This window comes from Schistocerca serialis, chromosome 1 (assembly GCF_023864345.2).
Source record: "Schistocerca serialis cubense isolate TAMUIC-IGC-003099 chromosome 1, iqSchSeri2.2, whole genome shotgun sequence".
Lineage (NCBI taxonomy): Eukaryota > Metazoa > Arthropoda > Insecta > Orthoptera > Acrididae > Schistocerca > Schistocerca serialis.
The window spans coordinates 291066184-291086697 of record NC_064638.1 but is presented as its reverse complement, the minus strand read 5'-3'; the positions used below and the strand labels follow the sequence as shown (position 1 = coordinate 291086697).

Sequence of the window (20514 nt, the reverse complement as noted above, 5' to 3'; positions counted from 1 at the left end):
TATGACATTAATTAATAATAAATATGTCCCTGCTTGGGATTCCAGCAGTAGGGTTATAGCAACAAAAGAACAAATTACAGGAAGTGTAGCTGTAGGAATACAAAAATAATATTTAATCAATGAGAAACAATTCTTACAAGGAATATGTTGTGTTTACAATAGGGTCATATCATTCATTAGTGAAGCTGCCTAAACAGGCACTTTGCTTCCACATAAAATATGTGATGGTGTAGGCACAGCAAGGCTAGCAGACAACAGTAACATGCATCAGTCATGTTGTGGACTGTGAGCAGTGACCTTGTGGTAATCAAAAGGTGGGGTGGGTCAGCAGCAGAGGGGAGGGTTCGGGGAGGGCACTCACCTCCCTGGTCATCTAGGGCAACCAGAGTACGGATGCCAGCCTCCTTGCTCTGGGCAGCGAGAAAAGAAAAAAGAGCCACAAACCATTTAGTTACAAGCAGGTTTCGACACAACAGTGAGAACGGCACGTACAACAGTATTTTGTGTAAAGTTAATTAGTGAGAATTAATTTGTCACGAGCAAGAGGAATGAAATGTTACGTAGTAATTTATGTATAGTTCTGGACAGAGTTTGTTTAAGTTTTGTGAGTTATTAAGAACATTTTTGTTTGTTGTGTGCCAGAATTACAGTTTTAAATAGTATGACTTAAGTTTTAGCCTGAGTTATTGTAAGTATATTTATTAGCTCTGTTAGAACAACAAATAGCTTTAGAGCATACAACACGATTTAGCAACACACGTTGCTTATAATAGTAAAACAATACCAAGAAATATAAAATATACCCACTTACTACAAATAAAAATTATATACACATAATATCTAGAAAGAAGCAGCAGCGGCAGCAACAACATAGAAGTGATAACGAAAATGTCTTGTCCTGTAGCAACGGTCAGTGTGTGGTTATGCTGTGTGTGGGTTCACCAGCTGAGCTGCCACATACCTGTGCATGCAACACAGTGACACACCCAACAATCTGCACACAAATTAAAATAAATATAAACAAACAAACAAACAAATAAATTATAATGACAACACACGTAGCAGCCACTAGAGATGGGTTCTTGTCAGCAGGTCAATGAGGGTTGATTGGGAAATGGAGCAGGTTTCCTACAACACAGAGCAGACAGAGACAACAAGCAAGTAGAGAGACAGACAAACAGATACGCAGACAGAGAAAAGAGAGACAGTTAGACAGACAGACAGAGAGATGGCAGGTCTAGATTCTGACCTGGCCAAAACCTTACCTCATGCTGCCGCCTGCCCATGTGGAAGGCACTGCCAGTATAATTCTCTCTCTACTACACAACTGTAGGTGGCTTGCCCAGCTGCTCATTACTAAAACATTTCCCTAAACCAGCAGCCTACAGGCTCACCACCTACAAATACGTAGGATCGCTCAGTGGGTGTTTGGGAGTGATGTGATTATTTCCTGACATCTTAGGCAGTATATACTTCAAAGAAAAAATTTATTGTTTTGCATAGAAGTACCTTTTACACCTAAGGATGGATGTTTAATACTGCAAATCTCCATTCAACAACTCTGCTTACCAAAAGGCACACAACTCTTCATTCAATTCTCAACACAAGACAATAAAAAAAGAATACTGTACCCACACCTCACCAAATGTGTGGTAGACCTTTCAAATATCTATTACCAAAGACCATGGGCAAGTAATGCAGAGGATAATCGTTACATGATCATCATCTGACAAACAAAGATATGGAAGATAGGCTGAGAAATAATCTTCAAACAATCTGGAATAAAAATAATGATAAACTATCACCAAACTCAATAAATTCCAAAGTACCTTAATACACTCCACTGAGCAAACCTACCACAGACACATGACAATTAACAGAGGCAGAAACGGACACACTGCTTAACAACTAGGTAACTTCTAGCAAGTTTCTAGTTCCCAGCACAAAACAAACTCACTCACTCACTCACTCACCCCCCCCCCCCCAAACACACACACACACACACACACACACACACACACACACACACACACACACACACACACACACACACACACACACCCCTCCATCCATTCCACCACTTATGCATAGATTTATAACCACACATCTACATCATTTTGTTGCTCCTCTCTCTCTCTCTCTCTCTCTCTCTCTCTCTCTCTCTCTCTCTCTCTCTCTCACACACACACACACACACACACACACACACACAACACAACACAACACAACAGCCTTGAGGCATAAGCAAATATCTGATTGTTTAACTGCAAACACACACACACACACACACACACACACACACACACACACACACACACACATTCAAGCCATTTGGTCTACATATTGAACTGACATATTACTATTTTATCATGTTTTAGCTTCCAGAATCTAAAACACTTGTTAATACTGTTTTCTGCTGCTGGTCATCATCACACGATGCTGCACTTCTGAAAAAAGTAGAATTTACAGCTAGATGCAGGGGACACACAGCATTCAAAGTTAACATAGATGCTGGTCACAGAAGAATGAAAGAGGAGACAGAAATTTGCCACCAGGTGGGTATAGAATTTCTATGCTCACCAATTCAGATCTAAAGTTTGAAGTTAGAAAAACCAGTGATCCTTTGTGGATATCACCACTTTACAACTGTTGATAAATGTGACAGTTTTCTAATTTCTGAACTATATAATTGTCTACTAAGATTTGCGTGTATTCTTTGGCTTACTTTATGAATACAAGAGAGATGCTCTCAGCTAGATTAAATAGATAATTTGACCTCATGGCAAATGAATTCAACATCTGAGATTTGGTTAATCAGTAGCAACAACAGAATGGAGAATATCAATATTTGTAAAATATATGAAGAGATGAACATTTTTTAAATGTATTATCAGCAACACATTTGTAAGTATTTAACATAAAATTGAGGCATAAAATTAAGCAGGTAAATATTTGTTTGCATAAACAAGTATTTATGCAAATTACTTTCTTCCTCTTCCACTATTCCTATCTCCTCCTGTATTATTACTTTTCCTACTCTAATCTCCCAATTTCTCCCTCATGCTTGGCCCTTTTTGCCCTCTCATTTTTTCCTCTTTGTTGACCAGTATCCATCGCCTCTATCTCCAGTCACAATACTCATCACACTTTCTCCATCCTTTTCCGAGTCCTCAATTAAGATTTGCAGAAGTGCTGTGCATTTTTTTTATTATTATTTTTGAATATTGTGTGTTGCACTTCTATTTGGTGTTCAGTTTCATTTTATACTGCTATGTATCTTTTGCACTGGAAACAAACTCTGTTGTTCAACCTCTTCTTTGAAAAGATTATCTGCATTTCTCTTCCTCCTCCTCCATTTCCAAGAACTATCCACTCACAAAGCTCCTGAGTCACCCATTTAGTTAGTGTCACTGGTGCCACTTACAATTTCATGAATCTGACTTTCTACGCGTCTCCCTTTGACCAAATTAACAACTATGCGGGAAGTTAGTGTAGCATGTACAAGAAGAAAAATGAGTAAGTTATGATTCATAACTATCAAAGTCTGGAAGAAAAGGTGACAGTGTGAGCTGTAATATGTTGGTTATAATTATTATAATGAAAAACAAGAAAAATAATTTTTTAGTCATCGAGGATTAAGCACCTACCTACTTAGGTAGGTGCTCCATATAAGGAAACATTCCACGTGGGGAAAATATATCTAAAAACACAGATGATGTGACTTTCCGAACGAAAGTGCTGGCAGGTCGATAGACACACAAACATACACACGAACTTCAAGCTTTCGCAACAAACTGTTACCTCATCAGGAAAGAGGGAAGGAGAGGGAAAGATGAAAGGATATGGGTTTTAAGGGAGAGGGTAAGGAGTCATTCCAATCCCGGAAGCGGAAAGACTTACCTTAGGGGGAAAAAAGGACAGGTATACACTCATGCACACACACATATCCATCCGCACACACACAGACACAAGCAGACATTTGTAAAGGCAAAGAGTTTGGGCAGAGATGTCAGTCGAGGCGGAAGTACAGAGGCAAAGATGTTGTTGAAAGACAGGTTGAGGTATGAGGTATGAGTGGCAGCAAATTGAAATTAGCGGAGATTGAAGCCTGGTGGATGACGAGAAGAGAGGATATACTGAAGGGCAAGTTCTCATCTCGAAGTTCTGACAGGTTGGTGTTAGTGGGAAGTATCCAGATAACCCGGATGGTGTAACACTGTGCCAAGATCTGCTGGCCGTGCACCAAGGCATGTTTAGCCACAGGGTGATCCTCATTACCAACAAACACTGTCTGCCTGTGGCCATTCATGCGAATGGACAGTTTGTTGCTGGTCATTCTGACATAGAAAGCTTCACAGTGTAGGCAGGTCAGTTGGTAAAACACATGGGTGCTTTCACACATGGCTCTGCCTTTGATCGTGTACACCTTCCGGGTTACAGGACTGGAGTAGGTGGTGGTGGGAGGGTGCATGGGACAGGTTTTACACCGGGGGCGGTTATAAGGGTAGGAGCCAGCGGGTAGGGAAGGTGGTTTGGGGATTTCATAGGGATGAACTAACAGGTTACGAAGGTTAGGTGGATGGCGGAAAGACACTCTTGGTGGAGTGGGGAGGATTTCATGAAGGGTGGATCTCATTTCAGGGCAGGATTTGAGGAAGTCTTATCCCTGCTGGAGAGCCACATTCAGAGTCTGATCCAGTCCCGGAAAGTATCCTGTCACAAGTGGGGCACTTTTGGGGTTCTTCTGTGGGAGGTTCTGGGTTTGAGGAGATGAGGAAGTGGCTCTGGTTATTTGATTCTGTACCAGGTCGGGAGGGTAGTTGCGGGATGCGAAAGCTGTTTTCAGGTTGTTGGTGTAATGGTTCAGGGATTCCGGACTGGAGCAGATTTGTTTGCCACGGAGACCTAGGCTGTAGGGAAGGGACCGTTTGATGTGGAATGGGTGGCAGCTGTCATAATGGAGGTACTGTTGCTGTCATAATGGAGGCAGCTGCCACCCATTCCACATCAAACGGTCCCTTCCCTACAGCCTAGGTCTTCGTGGCAAACGAATCTGCTCCAGTCCGGAATCCCTGAATCATTACACCAACAACCTGAAAACAGCTTTCGCATCCCGCAACTACCCTCCCGACCTGGTACAGAAGCAAATAACCAGAGCCACTTCCTCGTCCCCTCAAACCCAGAATCCCCCACAGAAGAACCACAAAAGTGCCCCACTTGTGACAGGATACTTTCCGGGACTGGACCAGACTCTGAATGTGGCTCTCCAGCAGGGATACGACTTCCTCAAATCCTGCCCTGAAATGAGATCCATCCTTCATGAAATCCTCCCCACTCCGCCAAGAGTGTCTTTCCGCCGTCCACCTAACCTTCGTAACCTGTTAGTTCATCCCTATGAAATCCCCAAACCACCTTCCCTACCCTCTGGCTCCTATCCTTGTAACCGCCCCCGATGCAAAACCTGTCCCATGCACCCTCCCACCACCACCTACTCCAGTCCTGTAACCCGGAAGGTGTACACGATCAGAGGCAGAGCCACGTGTGAAAGCACCCACGTGATTTACCAACTGACCTGCCTACACTGTGATGCATTCTATGTGGGAATGACCAGCAACAAACTGTCCATTCGCATGAATGGACACAGGCAGACAGTGTTTGTTGGTAATGAGGATCACCCTGTGGCTAAACATGCCTTGGTGCACAGCCAGCACATCTTGGCACAGTGTTACACCGTCCGGGTTATCTGGATACTTCCCACCAACACCTACCTATCCGAACTCCGAAGATGGGACCTTGCCCTTCAGTATATCCTCTCTTCTCGTCATCCGCCAGGCCTCAATCTCCGCTAATTTCAAGTTGCCGCCACTCATACCTCACCTGTCTTTCAACAACTTCTTTGCCTCTACACTTCTGCCTCGACTGACATCTCTGCCCAAACCCTTTGTCTTTAAATATGTCTGCTTGTGTCTGTATGTGTGGATGGATATGTGCGTGTGTGCGAGTGTATACCTGTCCTTTTTTCCCCCTAAGGTAAGTCTTTCCGCTCCCGGGATTGGAATGACTCCTTACCCTCTCCCTTAAAACCCACTTCCTTTCGTGTTCCCCTCTCCTTCCCTCTTTCCTGATGAGGCAACATTTTGTTGCGAAAGCTTGAATTTTGTGTGTATGTTTGTGTGTCTATCGACCTGCCAGCGCTTTTGTTCGGTAAGTCACCTTTGTTTATATATATATATATATATATATATATATATATATATATATATATATATATATATATATATATATATATATATATATATATATATATAGTCCGTCTTCATTCAACTAGCTCTCTTGTCTATGTAATTTGTCATCCCCCTATCACACCAATGTTTTTTCTTTCTCTGTCTCGGTTGTTGCATTTTATATTTTATAATGTGGATATTTAGCTCCTGTTTTTCTATTTTCTTTCTTATCTCTACTACAATATCTACTTACTTTCTACAGGAACTTCGTTTCATTGCACATATATTTAATTTTTCCATTTTGTTATTTAGGGTATACATTTTACATTTCTGTTTTTTATTTTGATAATTAACAAATGGCAAGAAGCTGATTTATATGCTACATTAATTCCCGGTTTTGCCCACCAGATCCATTCTTTGTTAATACTGGCAATCTAAAGTGTTAAACAATGTTTGGAAAGGGTAACTTCCTTGATTATAATCTCTGCAAGTTTTCAGTGCTTGTGACTCTTGTGAAACGAAAGTATGGTACAAATTCTGAGAAAATTGTTTTAAATTTGAATTTCTGGAAAGTATGAAATGCAGAATTCCTGAATACAAGAGGAACAAACCTGGTTATATCAAGTCTGCCCCTCTGCAGGTGCACCCTTGTGTCTACATCTCATCTACCATTGAAGCTAAGATTACTGCAATCTCTCTGCATTCATTAAACTGTCCAGGATATTCGCCCAGTTTTTAAAAAAAAGTACAACTTTGTTATTGGTCAATCAAGAACTCAGACTTACTGTGTCAGTACAACGTTCCAATGGATGGCGTATTGCTGAAGGTTTAACTTTTGTACCCAGACAAGTTGGTCATTGTAATCAAACATCAGCTTTTTCCCTCAGCATGAGTAGCTGTAATGCGCACGTATTTTATCTCTACAACAAAAAAGTTCTTTTCTTTCTGTACAACAGCAACTAAAATGTAAAAGAACCACATTTGGTTCACACAGGAAAATATTTAACACCCACCATTTGTAACAGGATCTGAATTCAACCTTCTCATCTACAACTCTTACATCCAGCAAAACACTAACAGAATGCATTATTATTGTGCTCATATTACTTTGTTGATCAGCTTTTGGCCTTTTTATTATTTTTCATGACTGTTGAGGCACACAATCTCTTTAAATGCCTTTCCAGTTTCGTGTACTGTTATAAAGAAAGGCACCCAGTCACCTACTGTAAACGGAAGTGTGGACGATTTTTTTTTTTTTTTTTTTTTTTTTTGGGTAGGGTTTAAGGGCGTTCAACTGCTGAGGTCATTAGCGCCCAGTCACTGGTGTTAGAGCAAATGGAATCTGCTAAAACTCAAGGGGATGGGGGGACACCAGAAGTACCTGACAAAGATGCAGATAAAATAAGTAAAAAGGTTAAATGTCTTTGGACAAGCCAGTTAAAGTTATAAAACGCAGAATATGAGCAGCTGCTCGAGCGTCATCAGCTAAAACATCCGGTAAAGTAGATGGCAGGGACAGGATAACACGAAATTGATTAAAACGGGGACACGACAATAAAATATGGCGCACCGTCAATGCCTGACCACAAGGGCACTGCGGGGCTGGATCACCGGAGAGCAGGTAGCGGTGGCTAAACCGGCAATGCCCAATCCGCAACCTGGTCAGAAGGACCTCCTCGCGCCGAGATGGTCGGGAGGATGTTGTCCAAGCAGTTGGGAGCGGTTTTACTGCCCGGAGCTTGTTTCCTTGGAGGGATGACCAAGCATCCCACCACAACGACACAAGCCTCTTACATACATCCCCACGAACGTCAGATGACGGGACACAATGGGAGGCTGGCCGAGGCAGGAGGACTGCAGCCTTGGCTGCAGCATCCGCAGCCTCATTCCCAGGCACTCCTACATGTCCGGGAACCCACAGAAAGTTGACAGAACCACCATTACTAGCGAAAGAATGGAGGGACTGCTGTATCCGTTGAATCAAGGGATGGACCGGATAGGGAGCTCCAAGGCTCTGAAGAGCACTGAGCGAGTCAGAGCAGAGTACATACGATGAATGGCGGTGGCGGCGGGCATACTGAACGGCCTGATGGAGAGCAAAAAGCTCGGCCGTAAAGCTGGAACATTGGTCGAGGAGCCGGTATTTAAAGGTGGCGGCCCCGACGACAAAGGCACAGCCGACACCATCGTCAGTTTTGGAGCCATCGGTGTAAATAAAGGTGTGACCGGCAAGTCGAGCACGAATTTCGACAAACCGTGAGCAATACACTGCAGCCGGAGTACCCTCCTTCGGGAGTGAGCTGAGGTTGAGATAAATAGGAACCGGAGCCTGGAGCCAAGGTGGTGTCGGGCTCTCACCCTCTCTGAAGGTGGTAGGGAGGGCAAAATCCAATTGTCGAAGCAGGCGACGGAAGCGGACTCCGGGTGGCAGCAGGGCAGACGCATACAGCCCGTACTGACGGTCGAGAGAATCGGCGAAGAAGGACTGGTAAGAGGGGTGGTCGGGCATAGACAACAACCGGCAGGCATACCGACACAGCTGTACGTCGCGCCGGTAAGTCAATGGTAACTCGGCAGCTTCAGCATAAAGACTCTCCACAGGACTAGTGTAGAAGGCTCCGGTCGCAAGACGTATCCCCCGATGGTGGATGGAGTTGAGCCGGCGTAAGAGGGACGGCCGAGCGGACGAGTAGACGAAGCTCCCATAATCCAGCTTCGATCGGACTATGGACCGATACAAGTGAAGCAGGACAGTGCGATCCGCTCCCCAAGATGAACCACTAAGAACTCTGAGGACATTAAGGGAACGTGTACAACGGGCCGCCAAATAAGAGACATGTGGAGACCAACACAGTTTCCTGTCCAACGTGAGACCTAAAAACTTAGTTGTGTCCACGAATGGGAGAACAACAGGACCGAGATGTAAGGATGGCGGAAGGAACGCTTTATATCGCCAAAAGTTGATACAAACTGTCTTCTCTTCAGAGAACCGGAAGCCATTTGCCACGCTCCATGAGTAGAGGCTGTCTAGACAACGCTGAAGGCAGCGCTCCAGGAGGCATGTTCTCTGGGCACTGCAGTAGATCGCGAAGTCATCGACAAAGAGGGAGCCTGAGACATTAGGTGGAATGCAATCCATAATTGGATTGATCGCTATGGCAAAAAGGGCTACACTCAAGACGGAGCCCTGAGGCACTCCGTTCTCCTGGAGGAAGACGTCGGACAATACGGAACCCACACGTACCCTAAACTTTCAATCCGTTAAAAAGGAATCAATAAAAAGGGGCAGGCGACCGCGTAGGCCCCACCTGTGCATAGTGCGGAGGATACCTCCTCTCCAACAGGTATCATAAGCCTTCTCCAAGTCGAAGAACACGGCTACCGTTTGGCGCCTTCCCAAAAAGTTGTTCATGATGAATGTCGACAGGGTCACAAGGTGGTCAACAGCGGAGCGGCGGCGACGAAAGCCGCATTGGACATTAGTAAGTAGTCGTCGAGATTCAAGAATCCAGACTAACCGAGCATTAACCATGCGCTCCATCACCTTACAGACACAGCTTGTAAGAGAAATGGGGCGGTAACTAGAAGGAAGGTGTCTATCCTTCCCAGGTTTGGGTATAGGAACAACAACGGCGTCACGCCAACGCATGGGGACTTGACCTTCGGTCCAGACGCGATTGTAGGTACGAAGAAGGAATCTTTTGCCCGCCGGAGAAAGGTGTGCCAGCATCTGAACGTGAATGGCATCTGGCCCCGGAGCAGAGGACCGGGACAGTGCAAGCGCACGTTCGAGTTCCCGCATAGTAAAGGGGGCATTATAAGTTTCCAGATTCAGCGAGTGGAAGGAAGGTCGCCGAGCCTCTTCTGCCTCTTTCCTGGGAAGGAAGGCAGGATGGTAATGGGCGGAGCTTGAAACCTCCGCGAAAAAGCGGCCAAAGGCGTTGGAGACAGCCACAGGATCAACAAGGACCTCATTACCTGAGGTCAGGCCAGGTACCGAGGAGTGGGCCTTAATGCCCGACAGCCGGCGCAGGCTACCCCAAACGACAGAAGAGGGAGTGAAACTGTTAAAGGAGCTGGTCAAAGAGGCCCAACAAGCTTTTTTGCTGTCTTTGATGACTCTACGGCATTGCGCTCGGAGTCGTTTGTATTCTATACAATTCGCCAACGTAGGATGGCGGCGAAAGGTGCGTAAAGCACGTCGTCGAGCACGGATAGCGTCCCTACAAGCCTCGTTCCACCAGGGGACGGAAACGCGACGTGAAGAAGAAGTAGTACGAGGAATGGAACGTTCGGCAGCATTGATGATAACAGCCGTGAGGTATTCGACCTGACTGTCGCAACTGGGAAAATCGTGGTCCGGAAAGATCGCCAGGGATGAGTACAGTCCCCAGTCAGCTTTCAGTATGTTCCAGCTCGAAGGACGTGGGGATGGGGTGTGGTGCAGGAGACGAACGACACAGGGGAAGTGGTCGCTCGAATACGTGTCAGAAAGGACATACCACTCGAACCGACGGGCAAGAGTGGTAGAACAGATCGAGAGGTCCAAGTGGGAGTAGGTATGAGTAGAGTCCAAAAGGAAAGTCGGGGCGCCGGTATTGAGGCAGACAAGATTGAGATGGTTGAAGACATCCGCCAAGAGTGAGCCTCTTGGACAGGACGCAGGAGAGCCCCAAAGGGGATGATGGGCATTGAAGTCGCCAAACAATAAAAACGGCGGGGGAAGCTGAACGATCAGGTGCATCATGTCAGCCCGACTAACAGCAGATGATGGTGGAGTGTAGATGGTACAAACTGAAAAAGTAAAAGCAGAAAGAGTAATGCAGACAGCTATTGCTTGGAGTGGGGTGGTCAATGGGATGGGATGGTAATAAACATCGTCCCGAACGAGCAACATGACCCCACCATGAGCTGGGATACCGTCCACAGGGGTGAGGTCATACCGCTCCGAGGTATAGTGGGTAAAGGCAATACGGTCAGTCGGGCGCAACTTGGTTTCCTGGAGACCAAGGACGAGCGGACAGTGCAGGCGGAGGAGCAGTTGTAATTCCTCCCGATTAGATCGGATACCTCGTATGTTCCAATGAAACAACGCCATCGCTAGTCAAAAGGTTGGGGGAACGAGACGGGGGAAGAGCTGGTCACCTCTACGCCCGCGGAGGGCCAGGTTGCGAGGGAACTACGCTACAACCGACGGGAGGCGGATCCGGTTCCATCGACTCGTCGCCAGCTGCGGCCGCTGTCCCTCGTTGTGTAGGACGGGCCGCATCATTTGCCGACGAAAGGCCGGCGGAGCGCCTGGCAGCAGAGCGTCCCGGCGAAACTGAGGACGGCCGCGAGCAGCGACTCACGGATGGAGCGTCAGACGAAACGCGCCGGGGTGGAGAGGGGGATAGAGATTTCTTCTTGGAGGCCTTCTTGGAAGGCCGAGGAGGCACAGTGATGGTGGGCTGGACCCGAAGAAGGTCCTCACGCGCGGGGTCCGTTTTGGAACGCCGGACCTCGGAAGCTGGGGTCCGGAACGTTTCCCCGATGGACGCCTGAGAAGAGGATCGCTTCTCAGGTGGCGTGGGGGGGGGGGGGGGGGGGAGGAGGAGGAGGAGGAGGAGGAGGAGGAGGAAGGGTGGCCCCTGGGGCAGAGGGGGTGGGGGCCACGGGGGAGGAGGATTTGGAAGGGAGGGATTTGGGAGGCGGAGGCAGAGCCCCCTGATGGGTGGAGGAGGTGGAGGGGGGACAGGATAGGGGTGAGAATACCGCGGAAGGAGTGGACACAACTGAGGCAAACGAGGTGGTCAATGGCACGGGATGGAGGCGGTCGTACTTCTTCCGGGCCTCAGAATAAGAGAGCCGATCCAAAGTTTTGATTTCTTGTATCTTTTTCTCCTTCTGATATGCCGGGCAGTCTGAGGATCTAGGCGAGTGGACGCCAGGACAATTAACGCACCGAGGTGGTGGGGTGCATGTATGTTCCTCACGAAGAGGACGTCCACAATCGCCACAAAGGGGCTCAGCCTCACACCATGATGACATGTGCCCAAAGCGCAAACACCTAAAACAGCGCATAGGAGGTGGGACGTAAGGTCGCACGTCACACCGGTAGCACATCACCTTCACCTTCTCCGGGAGAACATCCCCCTCGAAGGCGAGGATAAAGGCCCCGGTGTCGATGCGACGGTCTTTGTGGCCGCGCTGGACTCGCCGGATGAAATGCACGCCTCGGCGCTCCAGGTTGGCCCTGAGCTCCTCATCAGATTGTAGCAGGAGGTCACGATGAAAAATAACCCCCTGCGTCCTATTTAGTGCCAGATGTGGGACAATGGATACTGGGATGTCCCCTAGGTGGTCGCACGCCTGGAGCGCCGCCGACTGTGTGGCGGAGGTGGTCTTGATAAGGACGGACCCTGATCGCATCTTGCTGAGAGCCTCAATTTCCCCGAAGACGTCCTGAATGTGCTGAACAAAGAACATGGGCTTGGAGGTGGCGAACGTCCCCCCATCGGTTCGAGAACAGACCAAATAGCGGGGGAAGTACTTCGCCCCAAGCCGGCGGGCCTGTCCCTCCTCCCATGGAGTGGCCAAGGGGGAAAGGGCAGGAGAACCAGAACTAGAAACGGTACCTTTTCTTTTGAAAGACTCGGCCGCAGAGCGACCAAGTGTGGACGATAGAAACAGAAAACAGGAATGTGAATTTGCGTGCTTTTACTAGAAAAAGGCAAGAGCTGAAAAGATAGTGTGGATTCCATTTCCTGATACATGTTTCTATGCCCCCTCAGTCCATTATAGCCAAATGGTTGCCTTTGCCTTATTTTACATACTGCTCTATCTGGGAATTTGCATTATTGTCATACATTGTTATCTTTTTTTGCTGTGACAAATTCTGCCAGCTTCCTATGGTACACTTTATCATGAAAGGAAGTAGTGGGCATTGGAAATAAAACAGAAAAATTCAACTACATTAATGGTATAATCTATAAAAATGTGCAAGATGAGGCAAGGAAGAAGCCCAGAATAAAATCTTACAAAACCATCCTATTTCTTTAGGAGTAGGGGTGTGGACTCTAACAACACAGTGACTAGTGGGTAAGAAGAAGGGGCAGGAAGAGAAATAACGAAAGAATTACAAAGTACAAAAGATTACATACAGGACTACATTACAAAATGGGTAAATTACTTGCAACATGCCCATATTGCATTATATATAATGAAGTGAAGACCACTGGAATGACAAAGAATTTGGACAATTCTGCATCTAATAGGCGTACAAACAAGAAAATTATGTTGTATTAGATTGTCTATGTTTCTTTAATTTGTATTAAAAATATTTGATTCCTCCATTCCAAGTTATCAATCGCTAAGTAAGTTCTTAGTAAAACAGCTTTCTCTTGTTTCAACAATGTATTTGCTTTCATAACACTGTGATCATAAAGTAAGACATAAAAGACTCTGGTAACTACCTACAACTAATATCAGGCAGATCAGATGGCACTGACAGAATCTCAGAAAATTTGTTCCCAGGCCCCTTGAGGCAGTAGTATTTAGATCTTCCAGTTTCAAATACTTAATCCTTTTTTGTTTACAAATTGTTCAAATAACTCACCAAAACATCCCTGCGAACTGTTTGAACACTCTACTGCTGCCATATCAGTTTTTTTATGTGTGTGTGTAATATTATAGGATATTCCCATCAAAAAAATGCACCATACTGCTGTCACAGATGAATTGCTAGTGTGTGCTCTTGCATTGTCCAGCACGAAATTAATGTACGTCTTTTTGTTATGTAAGATACTTCCTAACAACAAAAATGATATAGGAATCCCCTACATAATCTTTCACAGCATTCCATATTCCATCTAATCTTACCAAAAATATTGTCACCTTTTGATGATGCTTGCACCTTTTCCTCTAACAGGGAGGTACATTTTCAAGGTATGGTATGTGATGATAATCATTGTGAGCTAAACAGCAGTAATGTGAAACATCCATGCTAGATTTGTGCAATTACTAAAGCTTAAGTGTTGCTTACAGTTCAAGTGCTGTGTATGACATTGTGCAAGAACCCATACTGGGGAGACAGGCCCTGATTGTAACAAGCACTCTAGCCCATTCCTCAGACTCTTCCAGGTGGCTTTCAGCTTTAGCTGAACTAGAGGAGTAAGTAGCAGCCTCACAAAGAGGTCCAAGAAAATTGTTGAGCCATTTAGCACTTCAGACAGGAGCATCAGCAGCATCTGCTCACAGGACTGTGAAGAAACTTTCACTGCATCAGCTAACATATTCAGATGTAGTCTTTGCATGATGGAGAGACTGAGCCAGAAATCAGTTTTTATTCTGATTAAATGTGCTCAAACTGACTGGAGAGGGATGTGGCTGGAGGGGGTTGTGATTACATAGAATGACTTATGTTCAAAGTATGAAAATCCTCAATGAAAGCATCTGCTTATACAAAAATCTGAGTGTGGTGTGCAGTTAGTTCAAAAAATGGTTCAAATGGCTCTGAGCACTATGGGACTCAACTGCTGAGGTCATTAGTCCCCTAGAACTTAGAACTAGTTAAACCTAACTAACCTAAGGACATCACACACATCCATGCCCGAGGCAGGATTCGAACCGGCGACCGTAGCGGTCTCGCGGTTCCAGACTGCTGCGCCAGAAACGCGCGGCCACTTCGGCCGGCAAGGTGTGCAGTTAGCTCAACACAAATTAAATCATAAATGCTACTAGATTTCTGAACAATATACAGTACGTTTATTCCGAGAACTGACTAACAGAAAGACCTATGATTACTGTTTACTTTATACAAGACAATAAAAAGAACAGACACCACCAATTTAAACATGACAGTATCAAACATGGATACTTTGTATTATTAAAAACACATCATGCATACAGATGCCACAGACATATTGCTGTTGTGTGCTCTTTCAGTTGGTTGCCCTGTTGGAGTAAATGGAATAAATTGCAAGGCCATCAATCTCTCAATCAAGAATTAGTTGCTCTGGATTCTGACTTCTGCCAGAAATTTTATCAGATGATAGAAGTATATAGGAGTGACGACACAGATTTTTTTTTTTTTTTTTTTTTTTTTTTGGGGCGCTCAACTGCTGAGGTCATTAGCGCTCAGTCACTGGTGTTAGAGCACATGGAATCTGCTAAAACTCAAGGGGATGGGGGGGAGATCAGAAGGACCTGACAAAGATGCAGATAAAATAAGTAAAAAGGTTAAATGTCTTTGGACAAGCCAGTTAAAGTTATAAAACGCAGAATACAAGCAGCTGCTCGAGCGTCATCAGCTAAAACATCCGGTAAAGTAGATGGCAGGGACAGGATAACACGAAATTGACTAAAACGGGGACACGACAATAAAACATGGTGCACTGTTAATGCCTGACCACAAGGGCACTGCGGGGCTGGGTCACCGGAGAGCAGGTAGCGGTGGCTAAACCGGCAATGCCCAATCCGCAACCTGGTCAGAAGGACCTCCTCGCACCGAGATGGTCAGGAGGATGTTGTCCAAGCAGTTGGGAGCGGTTTTACTGCCCGGAGCTTGTTTCCTTGGAGGGATGACCAAGCATCCCACCACAACGACACAAGCCTCTTACATACATCCCCACGAATGTCAGATGATGGGACACAATGGGAAGCTGGCCGAGGCAGGAGAACTGCAGCCTTGGCTGCAACATCCGCAGCCTCATTCCCAGGCACTCCTACGTGTCCGGGATGGACCGGATAGGGAGCTCCAAGGCTCTGAAGAGCACTGAGTGAGTCAGAGCAGAGTACATACGATGAATGGCAGTGGCGGCGGGCATACTGAACGGCCTGATGGAGAGCAAAAAGCTCGGCCGTAAGGCTGGAACATTGGTCGAGGAGCCGGTATTTAAAGGTGGCGGCCCCGACGACAAAGGCACAGCCGACACCGTCGTCAGTTTTGGAGCCATCAGTGTAAATAAAGGTGTGACCGGCAAGTCGAGCACGAAGTTCGACAAACCGTGAGCAATACACTGCAGCCGGAGTACGCTCCTTCGGGAGTGAGCTGAGGTCGAGATAAATAGGAACCGGAGCCTGGAGCCAAGGTGGTGTCGGGCTCTCACCCTCTCTGAAGGTGGTAGGGAGGGCAAAATCCAATTGTCGAAGCAGGCGACGGAAGCGGACTCCGGGGGGCAGCAGGGCAGACACATACAACCCGTACTGACGGTCGAGAGAATCGGCGAAGAAGGACTGGTAAGAGGGGTGGTCGGGCATAGACAACAGCCGGCAGGCATACCGACACAGCAGTACGTCGCGCCGGTAGGTCAATGGTAACTCGGCAGCTTAAGCATAAAGACTCTCGACAGGACTAGTGTAGAAGGCTCCGGTCGCAAGACGTATCCCCCGATGGTGGATGGAGTTGAGCCGGCGTAAGAGGGATGGCCGAGCGGACGAGTAGACGAAGCTCCCATAATCCAGCTTCGATTGGACTATGGACCGATACAAGCGAAGCAGGACAGTGCGATCCGCTCCCCAAGATGAACCACGAAGAACTCTGAGGACATTAAGGGAACGTGTACAACGGGCCGCCAAATAAGAGACATGTGGAGACCAACACAGTTTCCTGTCCAACGTGAGCCCTAGAAACTTAGTTGTGTCCACGAATGGGAGAACAACGGGACCGAGATGTAAGGATGGCGGAAGGAACGCTTTATATAGCCAAAAGTTGATACAAACCGTCTTCTATTCAGAGAACTGGAAGCCATTAGCCACGCTCCATGAGTAGAGGCTGTCTAGACAACGCTGAAGGCAGCGATCCAGGAGGCATGTTCTCTGGGCACTGCAGTAGATCGCGAAGTCATCGACAAAGAGGGAGCCTGAGACATTAGGTGGAATGCAATCCATAATTGGATTGATCGCTATGGCAAAAAGGGCTACACTCAAGACGGAGCCCTGAGGCACTCCGTTCTCCTGGAGGAAGACGTCGGACAATACGGAACCCACACGTACCCTAAACTTTCGATCCGTTAAAAAGAAATCAATAAAAAGGGGCAGGCGACCGCGTAGGCCCCACCTGTGCATAGTGCGGAGGATACCTCCTCTCCAACAGGTATCATAAGCCTTCTCCAAGTCGAAGAACACGGCTACCGTTTGGCGCCTTCGCAAAAAGTTGTTCATGATGAATGTCGACAAGGTCTCAAGGTGGTCAACAGCGGAGCGGCGGCGACGAAAGCCGCATTGGACATTAGTAAGTAGTCGTCGAGATTCAAGAATCCAGACTAACCGAGCATTAACCATGCGCTCCATCACCTTACAGACACAGCTTGTAAGAGAAATGGGGCGGTAACTAGAAGGAAGGTGTCTATCCTTCCCGGGTTTGGGTATAGGAACAACAACGGCGTCACGCCAACGTATGGGGACTTGACCTTCGGTCCAGACGCGATTGTAGGTACGAAGAAGGAAGCTTTTGCCCGCCGGAGAAAGGTGTGCCAGCATCTGAACGTGAATGGCATCTGGCCCCGGAGCAGAGGACCGGGACAGTGCAAGCGCACGTTCGAGTTCCCGCATAGTAAAGGGGGCATTATAAGTTTCCAGATTCAGCGAGTGGAAGGAAGGTCGCCGAGCCTCTTCTGCCTCTTTCCTGGGAAGGAAGGCAGGATGGTAATGGGCGGAGCTTGAAATCTCCGCGAAAAAGCGGCCAAAGGCGTTGGAGACAGCCACAGGATCAACAAGGACCTCATTACCTGAGGTCAGGCCAGGTACCGAGGAGTGGGCCTTAATGCCCGACAGCCGGCGCAGGCTACCACAAACGACGGAAGAGGGAGTAAAACTGTTAAAGGAGCTGGTCAAAGAGGCCCAACAAGCTTTTTTCCTGTCTTTTATGACTCGACGGCATTGCGCTCGGAGTCGTTTGTATTCAATACAATTCGCCAACGTAGGATGGCGGCGAAAGGTGCGTAAAGCACGTCGTCGAGCACGGATAGCGTCCCTACAAGCCTCGTTCCACCAGGGGACGGAAACGCGACGTGAAGAAGAAGTAGTACGAGGAATGGAACGTTCGGCAGCATTGATGATAACAGCCGTGAGGTATTCGACCTGACTGTCACAACTGGGAAAATCGTAGTCCGGAAAGGTCGCCAGGGATGAGTACAGTCCCCAGTCAGCTTTCAGTATGTTCCAGCTCGAAGGACGTGGGGATGGGGTGTGGTGCAGGAGACGAACGACACAGGGGAAGTGGTCGCTCGAATACGTGTCAGAAAGGACATACCACTCGAACCGACGGGCAAGAGTGGTAGAACAGATCGAGAGGTCCAAGTGGGAGTAGGTATGAGTAGAGTCCGAGAGGAAAGTCGGGGCGCCGGTATTGAGGCAGACAAGATTGAGATGGTTGAAGACATCCGCCAAGAGTGAGCCTCTTGGACAGGATGCAGGAGAGCCCCAAAGGGGATGATGGGCATTGAAGTCGCCAAACAATAAGAACGGCGGGGGAAGCTGAGCAATCAGGTGCATCATGTCAGCCCGACTAACAGCAGATGACGGTGGAGTGTAAATGGTACAAACTGAAAAAGTAAAAGCAGAAAGAGTAATGCGGACAGCTATTGCTTGGAGTGGGGTGGTCAATGGGATGGGATGGTAATAAACATCGTCCCGAACGAGCAACATGACCCCACCATGAGCTGGGATACCGTCCACAGGGGTGAGGTCATACCGCTCCGAGGTATAGTGGGTAAAGGCAATACGGTCAGTCGGGTGCAACTTGGTTTCCTGGAGACCAAGGACGAGCGGACAGTGCAGGCGGAGGAGCAGTTGTAATTCCTCCCGATTAGATCGAATACCTCTTATGTTCCAATGAAACAACGCCATCGCTAGTCAAAAGGTTGGGGGAACGAGACGGAGGAAGAGCTGGTCACCTCGACGGCCGCGGAGGGCCAGGTTGCGAGGGAACAACGCTACAACCGACGGGAGGCGGATCTGGTTCCATTGACTCGTCGCCAGCCGCGGCCACTGTCCCTGGTTGTGTAGGAGGGGCCGCATCATTTGCCGACGAAAGGCCAGCGGAGCGCCTGGCAGCAGAGCGTCCCGGCGAAACTGAGGACGGCCGCGAGCAGCGACTCACGGATGGAGCGTCAGACGAAACCCGCCGGGGTGGAGAGGGGGATAGAGACGTCTTCTTGGAGGCCTTCTTGGAAGGCCGAGGAGGCACAGGGATGGTGGGCTGGACCCGAAGAAGGTCCTCACGCGCGGGGTCCGTTTTGGAACGCTGGACCTCGGAAGCTGGGGTCCGGAACGTTTCCCCGATGGACGCCTGAGAAGAGGATCGCTTCTCAGGTGGCGTGGGGGGGGGGGGGGGAGAGGAGGAGGAGGAGGAGGAGGAGGAGGAAGGGTGGCCCCTGGGGCAGAGGGGGTGGGGGCCACGGGGGAGGATGATTTGGAAGGGAGGGATTTGGGAGGCGGAGGCAGAGCCCCCTGATGGGCGGAGGAGGCGGAGGGGGGACAGGATAGGGGTGAGGATACCGCGGAAGGAGTGGACACAACTGAGGCAAATGAAGTGGTCAATGGCACGGGATGGAGGCGGTCGTACTTCTTCCGGGCCTCAGAATAAGAGAGCCGATCCAAAGTTTTGATTTCTTGTATCTTCTTCTGATATGCGGGGCAGTCTGAAGATCTAGGCGAGTGGACGCCAGGACAATTAACGCACCGAGGTGGTGGGGTGCATGTATGTTCCTCACGAAGAGGACGTCCACAATCGCCACAAAGGGGCTCAGCCTCACACCGTGACGACATGTGCCCAAAGCGCAAACACCTAAAACAGCGCATAGGAGGCGGGACGTAAGGTCGCACGTCACACCGGTAGCACATCACCTTGACCTTCTCCGGGAGAACGTCCCCCTCGAAGGCGAGGATAAAGGCCCCGGTGTCGATGCGACGGTCTTTGGGGCCGCGCTGGACTCGCTGGATGAAATGCACGCCTCGGTGCTCCAGGTTGGCCCTGAGCTCCTCATCAGATTGTAGCAGGAGGTCACGATGAAATATAACCCCCTGCGTCCTATTTAGTGCCAGATGTGGGACAATGGATACTGGGATGTCCCCCAGGCGGTTGCACGCCTGGAGCGCCGCCGACTGTTTGGCGGAGGTGGTCTTGATAAGAACGGACCTTGAACGCATCTTGCTGAGAGCCTCGATTTCCCCGAAGACGTCCTCAATGTGCTGAACAAAGAACATGGGCTTGGAGGTGGCGAACGTCCCCCCATCGGTTCGAGAACAGACCAAATAGCGGGGGAAGTACTTCGCCCCAAGCCGTCGGGCCTGTCCCTCCTCCCATGGA

At 48.2% G+C, this 20514-nt stretch overlaps 1 protein-coding gene across 4 annotated transcripts in view; it reads right to left on the bottom strand.

Moving 5' to 3' along the window:
• Positions 1 to 20514, bottom strand: part of LOC126468704 (synaptosomal-associated protein 25) — a 411734-nt gene that overhangs the window by 50368 nt on the left and 340852 nt on the right. Inside the window, exon 5 of one of the 4 annotated variants that reach the window (XM_050096572.1) lies at positions 362 to 410. The exons of the other annotated variants lie outside the window; for them this stretch is intronic. Within the exon in view, the coding sequence (XP_049952529.1) occupies positions 362 to 410 (49 nt within the window). The remainder of the gene's footprint in view (positions 1 to 361; positions 411 to 20514) is intronic. 4 annotated transcript variants of the gene reach the window in all.